The sequence below is a fragment of the Argentina silus genome (assembly GCF_951799395.1).
Source record: "Argentina silus genome assembly, chromosome: 3".
In the NCBI taxonomy this organism is placed as follows: Eukaryota; Metazoa; Chordata; class Actinopteri; order Argentiniformes; family Argentinidae; genus Argentina; species Argentina silus.
Genome location: NC_139657.1, coordinates 4,223,732 through 4,236,825, shown reverse-complemented (window position 1 = coordinate 4,236,825; position 13,094 = coordinate 4,223,732). Strand labels below are relative to the sequence as shown.

At 44.3% G+C, this 13,094-nt stretch overlaps 1 protein-coding gene across 1 annotated transcript; it reads right to left on the bottom strand.

The window, feature by feature from the left end:
• Nucleotides 1-3,692: 3,692 nt before the first annotated feature.
• pkmb (pyruvate kinase M1/2b) lies at nt 3,693-12,756 on the bottom strand. The gene is made up of 11 exons (XM_083666617.1): nt 12,743-12,756; nt 10,264-10,450; nt 9,972-10,063; nt 8,430-8,561; nt 7,494-7,680; nt 6,921-7,191; nt 6,581-6,731; nt 6,314-6,466; nt 4,930-5,096; nt 4,181-4,362; nt 3,693-3,846 (listed from the first exon to the last, which is right to left on the bottom strand). Exons 2-11 carry the CDS (start codon nt 10,418-10,420, stop codon nt 3,740-3,742), a joined length of 1,599 nt encoding a protein of 532 aa, XP_083522743.1. The 5' UTR covers nt 10,421-10,450; nt 12,743-12,756; the 3' UTR covers nt 3,693-3,739.
• Nucleotides 12,757-13,094: the final 338 nt, after the last annotated feature.

Here is a 13,094-nt window from a genome sequence, read left to right as displayed (position 1 = left end):
TGACAGTGCACTTTTGTAGCTTCAGAAATTAACTGACATATTTATATGGAATGTCTTCCGATATCTTGTCTCAGCAATATTGGACATAATGGACATACACTGTAAATCGACGAACATTCAAACCACTCGTTTTTGCTCGCTCGTCCTCGAGCTCGTTCAGAAGTCATGAATGTATGTCTCGGCAAGTGTATTTAATTTTTTTACGCCACACTTTCATAAATGAATTATCGGTTTGGACGATGAGACTGGACAGTAAGAATAAGCTGCGTCAATAATTCAATCCCACATTAAGTTGTTGTTGTCATATTCTCTGCTAGTCTTAACTTCCTGCATCATATTCACACACTCAAGCTCAGCCTCCAACATCCTGATTACCATGAACAAGGCAGATCTCCCCACTAGACCTTGGCCTACATGGTGCTGAAAGCTTGTTGACAGAGTAATGTAATGTACTGTACACACAGTCCTGTTTAACAGCTCTGCCACCGTAGCCATATAATTAGACCCTCATTTCCACCGGGGAATGATAGAGAGACAGAATAGATCAGGGGAAGGCTGATGGAAGGAACACGTTCGATACCATTCCCTATTCCATTCCATGCATTACAATGAGCCTGTCCTCTGATTTCTACCTCCACCAGCCTCCCCTGGAATAGATATATGTCTGAGGTCTGTGTGTGGCGTTTTCCCTGTACGCAATAATCTGTGTGTGTGTGTGTGTGTGTGTGTGTGTGTGTGTGTGTGTGTGCGTGCGTGTGTGTGTGCCTGCGCGCGTTTGACTGGATATACCAAAAGGTACTGACCGTCAATTGTAGCTCTAGTTTTCACCGACAGGAGTAGTGGATATTTGAGAAGCCTCCTGAGAAAGGTTGGGAACTCCTGACAGGTTGGGAGACATGCGCAGGCGTCAACATCAGACAATAAAACATCTGAGAGTCGACCATTCACGGAGATTGGCCGGAATGTGTATTGCACCAATCAAAGGGCTTGAAGCTGTTACTTGGTGTCGGACTACAGTTGATGAGAAACCCTGACTGTAGGTGCCCTTTTACTTTGTATTTTACTCTTATTATTTATTATTATCTGGTGATAAACTACTAGTATTGGTTTTTATGGCATTTCCTATCAAGTTCTCATTACATACAGTGTGAGTGAGACAGATGCTCAGGCTCATGCTGTGCTGAGTTGATAAGGAATCAATAACTGAATGGTTTTTTTGAAAAGGTCAAACCAGGCCTCTAAATTCCCTCGAGATCTGCTCTTTTTTTTCCTATATAATTTCATGTATTTACCTTGCATTATTTTTATCTGCACCTTTGACCTGTCAAGGACAAAGATTAGCTGGCCATACAGTCCCTCCCTGGAGAATCCCTTCCAGTGGCCTTAGTTGCCTGGTTACTGAGCCTGGGGGGGCAGGTGGTCTGGTGCCTGAGGCCTCCACTGACTCTGACCCTGTTCTAATGGGGGATAGAGATAGCATCAGTCACTGCCCTGCTACTGGGGTCGATCAATCCTTCATTAATATTCCTCTCCACCCCCCTGCCCCCCCACCCCCACCCACTAGAACACCAACAGAGCCGTGGAGGCTGGTGGAGGTAGAAATCGGAGGACGGGCTATTCCATGCATTAGAATGAGCCCGTCCTCCGATTTCTACCTCCACCAGCCTCCCCTGCAACAGAGGTGCCCGGTTGGATTGAATATCACATAGCCTTGAGTGGACCTTTATTCAGTATGGAGGATGTGCTGGCCTCATGGTGTTGGGGGCTTTATTTCATTTGTACTGTTTTCATTTTGTTGCCTTTTGACTTTCCCACATGATTCCATGGCTAATTGTTCAACATATTATATTTTTAGCTATCGAATTCAATGCAATAAAATCACACTTCGATCAACCAGGCTGTGATTCTTGTGTCAGAGTGGTCCACAGAATGAGGAAGAGCGATGCCGATGAAGGGGTCCATTTTCTAATGGCCAACTTCAAATAGTTCCTTTACATTATACAAACAGAGCATGTTGCCAGGCAACCTGTTGTTAGTCCAATAGCAAATCAATATTGGGTAAATCAGGAAGTTTAACCAGGAAGTTTAACCGGGAAACATTTGAAGCTCATTGGCGCCACTCTCCTGACAGACCGGTCTGTTGAGTGTTATGTCAGCAGTGCGTACTACGACCTGGATAGTATCCTCTAGAATGCCATGGAAGTCACAGAGTTTAAACCAGATTATAATTAATTTGTAAGTGCATGCTGTCACCTAGTGTTGACATTCAAAACAGACCAGATTACTTTTTTTATCTGTTCTGCTGTTTTATACAAAGACATTATCTAACGTGTTCCACCATCGTACGCAGAACAGTTCAATTAATAGGCTACCTCTGCAACAAAAAGATGTAATAACCCGGGGATTTAGCTAATTGTGGGATTACCAATTGCTTTCCCCTTAATCTACTGCTGGAAATACAGCTGTCGAATCATTCCAGGCCAGTACAGTCCCACATTCAAGGTCATTCAATGGAATTCCCCTCTTTGACTTTGATAACACTGATAACCAACATCTGAATATTCTTTAAGTGACTATTTCTAGTTATACCATTATATTTGTAGTCTACCATAGAAATAGAATTCAATGTATGATTTATTCTACAAACGGCCACTAGATGGTGCTGTCTCATACGATACCAGAATGACGCTATGAGAGACAAGTGAATTACTACAGTACACAGTAAGTGTACCAGGGGAGGCTGGTGGAGGTAGAAATCGGAGGATGGGCTCATTGTAAGGCATAGAATGGAATGAGGAATTGGTATCAAACACACGTGATTTCTACCTCCACCAGCCTCCCCAGGTATACAGTAAGTGTACTGAGTATGAACTCTCAGGTATGGATGTTATGGCACTATGGCAGATATTTAATATATATATATTTCTGTAAATGTTCCTGATAGTTTCAAGTGGAGATGAACTGTTAATGTCATTGCTGGTCCTAACAATCAAAAAGTGAAAGGCAACAGGAAGTCTGGAGCTTCAAGGCCTTCATGAACTCAAGAAGGGAAAAGTAGGGCAATGCCCTGAATCTAAAACATCTATGAAACATTCCACACAATGAAGAAACAACAGAACACAATGTGTGTTTTTTTTTAATAGATGGAAACCCAGTCTTGTGACACTCCAGATTAGTGAACATCGTACCATATCTTTAACAACTGCCCCAGAAGTGACTCCATAGGGAAGACGCAAACCTTGACCCCTTTCCTTCCGTGTGCGCAGGGATCCACAATCTATTCATATTCCTGACATGCAGATGTGTGTCAACAATCTTGACTCCCATTTTATAATGAACATAGAAACGTTAAAACATCTACATCGTTCACTATGCATACTCAAGTCAGGCACAAATACAAGACAGAAAAGTTTGCGTCATAAGACATTCAGAGGAGCGCAAACCTCCGGTAGGATGACTTGGATACGGTAGATGACACCCCTTTGCGAGAGCAATCATGGAGTGCAGAGAAATACTGTCTGTGTGTGAGTGGCACCCCCAAAAGTCCTTTGGAGAAGTGACCTGGTGTTGGATTCCTATTTTCTGCTTAAAGAGTCTTGAGAGGCGAGGGGGATAGATGACGGAAGGCCTCTACTGGGGGGGGGGGGGGGGGGGGGCGGGGCGGTTACAGGAGAGGGGGTGGGGTGGGGGTGGGGGGGGTGTGGGGGTGGTTGGGGTCAGGAATGTCCTTCAATGACGTTCAAGGGCACAGTACAACACGCATGGTGTTGGTGTAACCGGAGCCTGGACGCCACCCGGTCACAACGATGACCACATCACCGGACTTGAAGAACTTGCGGTGCTTGCCTGTGAGAAGGAGGAGAGGACAGTCAATGGAAGGGCTTTGAAGTGGAGTGTGTTCTTAGTACATGGCTCGAAAACCACGAAAGTCCTTCCAACATTTTTTATTAAAACGGTTCAGGTGAAGGGTTTGCAGTAGATAAGTGTAATGGTTAGTGGCTGTTGCTTTCAACACATAGTGATTTACTGTTATACATACAATACATGTAATAATCACTGTTGTTATATCACTGTTATATAGTAATTATATATAATCACTGTTGTTATATAGTCATTTACTATTGTAGTACACAGAGTAATCACACGATAACGTAAAACCGGAGAGAATCCAATTACTCACCCATCTCCATGGCGAAGTTGACACGGAGGTCGACATCCTCAGCCCAGACATCGTTGGCGGGCTTGGTGTACAGCACGGGGTAGATACCGCGGTACAGGTGGGACTGGCGGGCGGTCTGTCCACAGCGGGTCACAGCGATGATGGGGGCACGGGGCCTGTACCTTGACAGCAGCTGGGCGGACCTACAGACACAGGGGAAGCAGGTTACACTTCCAAATAAATATATGTATTGCTGAGGAAATTTGCCATTTGGAGACCCACAGCAAAATATTAAAATTATTGATTCGATTGCTATTATAATACTAGACTGAAATTCAGTAGAGAGAGAGAAAGAGAGAGAGAGAGAAAGAGAGAGAGACAGACAGAGACAGATAGAGGCAGTAAGGAATGGGGAGTTAAAATTAACCACTGAAATGTCGGGGTTCATGACTCAAAAGGTCAGGAGCCGATCAGGGATTGTGCACAGTGAAAGTTGGCCCTGGGCCTCTTTTAAAGGGCTGGGGGGTTAAAGAGGAACACGTCCTCTCCCTTACAGCACCAGTCCTGTCAAATTAGCTGCTTTTGACTGTGGCTGGAGGAGGTGTGAGCAGTGTCCTAACACCAGACTGTGTTTATGTTCCCGTGTCCAGAGGTGTCAAGAGGAGGGGTAGGGGTAGAGGAGGAGGTGTCAAGAGGAGGGGTGGGGGTAGAGGAGGAGGTGAGAGCGTGGAGTGCTGTGTTCCCTCCGCCCGGTGGCTGGCTCCTCCTACCTGCCAGACTTGGTGAGCACAATGATGGCGCTGGCGCAGCACTTGAAGGAGGCCTCGACGGCGCCGATGGCCACGGACTCGGAGGGGTCGCGGGTCAGGTGGGAGGTGCGGCGGAGCTCCTCGAATATCTGCCTGTGGAACATGGCTGCCTCAGCCTCGCGGGCGATCTGAGAGTGTGTGTGTCGGGAGGGGGGGTGAGAGAGAGAGGAGGGACAGAGGAGAGAGAAAGGGGGAGGTGAGAGAGAGAGAGAGAGAAAGAGAGAGTGGTGGACAGAGGAGAGGGAGAGGGGGGACAGAGGAGAGAGAGAGAGAGAAGGAGAGAGGGGGGGTGAGAGAGAGTGAGAGAGAAGAGGGGGGGCACAGAGGGCAGAGGGGACAGGTGTCAGATTTCAGTGATGCAACTAATCCACAGATTGCCTGCAAAGGTCAGCGCAAATTTAGACGACAATGACTTACGGGTCGTTCTAAGCAGGCGGGATCTGGTGGAGGCAGAGATGGGAGGACGGGCTCGTTGTAATGCATGGAATGGAATGAGGAATAGTATATCAAACCACCCTTCCTCATTCCATTCCATGCAGCATTACAACGAGCCCTGTCCTACTATTCTCGGCCTCCACCAGCCTCCCCCTGGTTCTAAGCTGGAAGGCAGGTGAGTTTGGTACACTGCCCCCTACTGGTCAATCTGTCGACTGTCGTCCGCATACCTGGGAGAACAGTGAGGTGTGTAGCTAAACAACAACGTCTCTCTAGTGGCGATGGCCTTGGTGTCCCCTGGCTGGTGTGATGTGATGCTGATCCTTCACACACATGCTGATTGAGCAATCTGACCACATGATTGAGGGCAAAATGCAAAGGACAGGGACAGATGCAAGGATAGATAAAAGATCAAGTGAGGGGTGGGGGGGGGGTGTGGGGTACACACAAACAAACAAGGTAAACAAACAGTCAGTGTCTAAGCAGTTAGTAGAACACAAGCCAGAAACAAAACACAAAACACATTCTGTACAAGTTATGTTATTGTCTTGTCTTATTGTTATGTTATGTTATGATGGACAACACATTGTTCATAATAACACAACATGTACATTCTTATGTTATTTTGGACAAAACATAATCGCAAAATGAACCCCAAGACAACTATACTATGAGGGACTATACTATGACGCCTATATAGCTATATATATATAGCTATACACATTTAATGTATTATTATTATTATTATTATTATTATTATTATTATATGCTGTGGTCAAACTGAGGCATTCTCTTTTCAGTAACCTCTGACAAAGACAAGCAGTTCAGAGACATTATACTGGTCATAGCTGGCCACTTCTACAGTGACAGCGCATGCATCTCCTCTGAGACCAGAAGGGGGCGCTCTCACCTTGTGCTGTGTGCGAACAGCCTCCAGAGGGTACTCTCCCTTGGCGGTCTCTCCGCTCAGCATGATGCAGTCGTTGCCATCCAGCACGGCGTTGGCTACGTCACTGGCCTCGGCGCGAGTGGGGCGGGGCTTCTTAATCATGCTCTCCAGCATCTGCAGAGGTCCACAGATATACAATTGACATTCATTCATTCATTTATTAAAAAATTGCTTTTTTCTTCTTCCTGGTTCCACTCCTGCTTGTCCACTCCTGAGGATGTCACTGACCTGTGTGGCGCAGGTGATTGGCTTGCCGATCCTGTTGCAGCGACCGGTCATCATTTTCTGGGCCAGGAAGACCTTCTCTGTGGGGATCTCAATACCAAGGTCACCACGGGCAACCATGATGCCATCGCTGGCCTCAAGGATCTCATCGAACCTACAGAGAGACAGTAACATAAAACAGTTCGATTTAATACTAATCAAGTTATGTGCAATACTGTCAGTTATAAGCATCTACAGTATATTCTCCATGCAACCAAACTAACACCGACAAGTGATTAGGTTATTCCTCAGTCAGATTCGATAACACTGAATCTATTCCTGCAGCGAGGAGGCGGTCACCTACCTGCGGACTCCCTCGTGGTTCTCCAGCTTGCTGATGATCTTGATGTCCTTGCCCTTCTCGCCCAGAACCTTCCTGACAGCGTGCACGTCAGCGGCCTTGCGGATGAAGGAGGCGAACACCATGTCCACGCCCTGCTCCACACCGAACTGCAGGTCCTTCATGTCCTTCTCGGACACGGCAGGCAGGTCGACAGCTGCACCGGGCAGGTTCACGCCCTTCTTGCTGCCCAGAGTACCGCCGTTCTCGATCTCGCAGTCCAGGAAATCGCCGCCTGTGGACGCACACAGGAGGAAGAGCACGCATTTTTCAACAACCATGCACACAAGAAGCAAGGGGTAATACCTATGTTTATGTGAATATGGAAACACTGAATATAAAAATGTCTGTGATGACTTTAGCCGAAATGTGTTACTGTCTTTTCTACTGACTTTGGGCTGGGACCCTCACCAATTACTGTCTTTTCTACTGACTTTGGGCTGGGACACTCACCAATTACTGTCTTTTCTACTGACTTTGGGCTGGGACACTCTCCAATTACGGTCTTTTCTACTGACTTTGGGCTGGGACACTCACCAATTTCCTTGACCTTGACAGATATCAGACCGTCGTCGATGTAGATGTGGCTCCCGACCTGCACAACCTTGGTGATGTTCTTGTAGTCGAGCCACAAGTTCTTCTCGTCACAGTTATCCTTGTACTGGTCATTCAGGGTCAGCTTGATGGTATTGCCCTTCTTGAGCTCAACCTCAGCCTCGCCACTCTGTAAGAAGAGCCCATTGATACTAAGAGGCAAGCCACATCACAACACATTCTTGCTCTTACACAAATAAAACAAGTCGACAAAACTGGACTGAACAGCGATTATACAGTACCAGTCAAAAGTTGACACACTTTCTCATTCAATGGTTTTTCTTTATTTTTTTAAATTATTTTCTACATTGTAGATTAATATTGAACACATCAAAACTATGAAGGAACACATATGGAATTATGTAGTAAACAAAAAAGTGTTAAAAAAAAAACAGAATATGTTTTATATTTTAGATTCTTCAAAGTAGCCACCTTTTGCTTTGATCACTCTTGGCACATTTGTGTCCAAACTTTTGACTGGTACTGTATGTGTAAGATGTCTATTGTTACGATGTTGTAATAAGACACAAATGTGGAAGAATTAACATTTTTATAAATATGTTTTTAGGGCATTTCTGCTTTATTGGGATAGAGACAGTAGAGACTGACAGGAAGGATGGGAGAGAGAGGAGGGATGACGTGCAAGATATGTCGAGGGTCGGAATCGAACCAGGAACCTTGCGATTACGTGGTAAGCGCATTAGCGTGCTACGCCACTAAGCGGCCCGTGTCCAAACTTTTGACTGGTACTGTATGTGTAATATGTCTACTGTTACGATGTTGTAATAAGACACAAATGTGGAAGAATTAACATTTGAGAGAAGGAGCTATCAACGCTTTTAGTTATTCATGAAGACGTTAGCGGAGTACGGTACTCACGCCCTTGATCAGTCCGGTCCTGATTTCAGGTCCCTTGGTGTCCAGAGCGATGGCCACTGGTCTGTACTCGACGGTACCAGGTCCGAAGCTCTCGGTGGCTTCACGCACATTCTTGATGGTCTCGGCATGGTACTGTTGGAGGTGAAATATTATTTCGTCATACATGAAGACTCTGACCTTGGTTTTCCAGCATTTATTGGCTACACATAAATGAAAAATGAGGCTGAATGATGGTTACACGGAAACGTCCAGCTAACAATTTCCCTATTCAAGATTTTTGTAAACGTTTTGCTTCTTTGAAAAGCAACTGAAGACTCATCTTTACCCTTGCTTTTAATCAGCCAGCCCTTTATATAATAGGCTGAGTAACCGGTTAATAATAGGTCGTAGTTACATAACTACATACATACGTAATAAAAATAAACAACACACGGTTGTTGCCAGGAAGCCTTATGAGGTGTAACATGTATGGTATATTTTTAGTGTGACCTATATATGAACACATGTTTGCCACAGCCATACCAAAGCCTAACCCATCCCTGTATCCATTTCTGAATGTGCTATCCAAAGTCCCTGAAATCCTTAACGGGTAATGTTACATATGTGTTGAAAAGCACGATGACACCTACTCAACATTGGTGTAGTATTTTCTTTTTTTTAATCTTCAGTCTTGTCTCCTGTTCGACTCTATCACAAAGGTTGTTGCATGGCAGTAAACTTAGACTCAGAGACTTAAGTTATTTATAGATGTTTTGGACACTGGCAGAGGACAGGTTTCCTATGCCCTTCCACTAACATGTCTCTAACCTCTGACCCCAATAAATGGGACACCTGTAAGAATATTTTGTAATAATGGAAAAAGTTAGTTCAGATAAGTGATTCCTGCCATTGCTGTGCCCTGTCTTTCTAGACTTGACACCACACACCAGCACTCTCAACTCAACTGAGAGAAAGCTATTATGGTGCAAGTGACACCGAGCTGGGAGACACTCTGGTTATCCGGTAAAGCTAAGACAAGTCTCATACGGAACATTACGTAACACACCAGATCTATCACTGGTCTGGTACTTATACTGCAACTGGCCAGCTTTTCAGGTGCATTCATAAGGTGCGCTTGGACTTGACTTTTAAAGGGGAGAGTTCAGTGGTCTGAAGCTGAGACTCCATGGCCGTGGTCCATCTGGCTGGACTACGGTTCAGAAAAAGACAAGAGGCTGCGACTTCTAAAGTGCAAGGGAGGGCTCTCAGATCGCCTTACGCACGTTGACATTCACAATTAGCATGGTGGCTGTCGACGAGGTTCTCTGACATAAATAACAGACGACAGTTTCCTGAATGCTTCGAACCACACCTCTCCTAGACCCAGCAAAGTAGTCCATTCAACAAATTTCGTTAGCTGACCGGCAAACATTGATTTTTACAATAGCTACTCTCTCTCTGGCGGCTTTGTGGCAACTGTTTTGGGAAATTGTCCCGATAGAGGAACACCTCTGACTTGCAGTGATCGACGGTTGCGTACCGCGAGCACTGTTCCACACTGACCTCATGAGTTCCGTGAGAGAAGTTCATTCTTGCAATGTTCATCCCAGACTTGATCATCTCCTTGGACATATCCACAGAGCGGGAAGCAGGTCCTGCACAGGCACAAGTCAACAACCAGACCTTTTAGAAGGATATAGACACCTCACGCAAAATGTATGTTTAAAATACATGGTGATTTTAGGTGATTTGGGCCTTCTGGGCCTTCTATGGGTGCTTTGAGAGGTTAAATAATAACAGAACTGAAACTGAATGTCATGAAGATGAACATGTGAGGTGAGGGGGTGGGGCTGACCGATGGTGCAGATGATGCCGGTGTTGCGAGCCACAGTGGGCTCGGAGTCAATGTCCAGCAGGCACATGTGCTCCAGGAAGGTGTCAGCCATAGCAGCATGGAGCTGCTGTGTCTGGATGAAGGCAGAGCCCATATCCTTACTCTTTCCTTGTGACATCTTTGTGTCGTTATGTCTGTTGGAGAAGTCCTGGGGAACAAACGGAAAATAATAATAATAAAGTCAAGTTCATTGTCACCAATAGAGGGTTACAGCAGGCCTGCGAATGGTGCAGTGACATTGGTACTTCACAAGCAACTCTCAACAATACAATATAAAACAGTGTCAACCCTACTGACAATATCAAAAACAATAACAAAAACAATGTCAACAACAGGGATGGAACAGATGGAAGAGGAAAAGGGGAGAAGTGATCAGAACAGGATTTAACTCCCAGTTCAGTCATAGGTCTGGCTTCTAGGATCAATTGGAAAGGGAGAGAGAGAGAGAGAGAGAGAGAGAGAGAGAGAGAGAGAGAAAGAAACAATTTGTTGCAAGTGTCAGAGGTTGAGAAATCAGGCCAGCATATCATTTTACAGCATGGGAAGAGGGTGTCTGTGACACTTGCCCAGCTGCTATGTGTCTGTCTCACTGAATTCAGGCTTTGAATCTCTAGACCAGTGACACTCATGTGTTACCTACTGTACAAGCATTACGCAATGTAGAAATGGCCACAGACATAGCCATCGAAGGTGGAATGTATGAGAGAGAAGGGACCTGCTATGGAAACCATGATTGTTAACCAATTAACCTCAATTCCCCTCAATTCCTCTCAGTTGTTTAATTGCTACTTTGAGAAACAATTTGTGTCTTATCTGACTTATTTGACCCACGATAGAAGTATTGTGAGGTTTTACTGTCAGCCTGAAGGGGGACAAACGCGATGCCAACTGGCGACGCAGCACAAGCAAACTGCAACAAAGACAGCATGTGTGACTGCGTGACTGCACACACACAGGCACACAGGCACACACACCCACACACACACACATCCACATTCCTGTGAGCAGTTATGCATAGGGTACTAGAGGAGCTGGTTGTTTTAGGTGGGTGTTAAGTTAGCGGTGTTTCATACATTTGGTGGGAAACTTGAATATTCAAAAGTAACTTATGCGATATGTTTTCAGTTGGTTGAGGACCAAAAATCGACTGAGGCAGGTAAGAAGAGTAAACATCCTGCTGTACATTCACAGTATTCTAAAGATACCAAGTCAGCTCAGTCTGTCTGTTGATATGCAAACGATAAATTAAATAACACATGTTGTCACCCTGGTCTAGATTTAGCATAACATATGGTAGCTTACATACATCACAGACAAAGACACCGAGAACAGATGTGCCAGGACAAGATACCAGCTATCAACATTCTTTGAGAAAACACTGCCAGAGGAAGATATATTTAGATCCGTCACTCATAAACCATTAACCCACCCAGACGTTACAGGATGGAGCTATGGGACTGTCACTCAAGTAGTCTCGAGGGAGACCTAAGAGGGACCTTCTGACATGTCCTGTTCTACGAGGAGGACGTCAAAAGAGAGAGCTTCAATTCAAAGCACTTCCTGAAAATAATGCTGGCTCAGCAATGCACCGCATGTGGTAGTAGAACTCAGCAGGTACATTTCAGGTGTACATTCCAGCTGCACACAATATCAAAATTATCTGTTGAATACTACCTCTACTAATAGTAGAAGTTATAATAGTTATAATAGAAATATAGAATAGTATAAGTTGTTAAAAAAAACTATTGGCCAGAAACATAAAGGCATGAATGGACCTATAACTATGAACAGACTAACATGATAGAATAACACAAACAACGGTCTCAAAGCAAATCAACTGGAGTAAAACATTTAAAATAACAATAATCATAATAATAATAATAAAAAGTAATTAATAACCTTGGTTAAATTGCTTAGTTTCACTCATAGCTATTGCATGAAACAATTGGGTTGCAATGCATTTGTGCCAAATGTATTCAAATTGTATTCCTTAGTTCTCCTTAGTATAGATCAGACACATGAAATAGGATTTATAATTATGTGAAGTCAGGATTTATGATTATGTGAAGTAAGTAGATACAGTATATTAGTATATCAATGTGCAACCATTACCACCGTATCTTACACCTATTGTCTTATTAACACGGTTGCCTATTACTCTTATTGCCTATTGTGTTATTATTGTATTTTTACTGCTACGTCCTGGTACATGGAGTGTTGAGAGGAAGCTTGCAAAGTAAGCGTGTACATAGTACAATTCACATCCTGCATATTTTGCATCCTGTATATAAACTTTGACTTGACTTGACATTCAAAACTGCTATAAAAACAATCATATTAAATAGATAAATGCTATGCCGGTAGTCTTATGCAATAGCTGCCCATATCCGATGGGTAACTAAAAGTTCAGTCGCTATCCGTTGAAGATGCGCCCACTCACCGTCTGGGAGAACGTTGCAGGGACCAATGCACCCATCAGCTGCGCACCGGCGACAGTTAATCCCAAAACTAGCCGGTACTACTTTATTGGGCGAACACAGAGTATCCCTCCGATGATTTATAGAGTAAATAGGGTAGAACATTATTTCTTTTTTTTAACGTTTAATACGATAATTAGAAACCAATGTTTCAAGCTAGGAAGAAAACATGCCATTTGCTATTATACTGTGATCATGTATTGTCACAAATTTGTGGACAATAACCTTGAATATAATCAGCAGAGGGGAATGTTACATTATATATGCAAGTGTTCTACGGTCATCTCTTTGACCAATTACAGAGCTCCCCTGCGT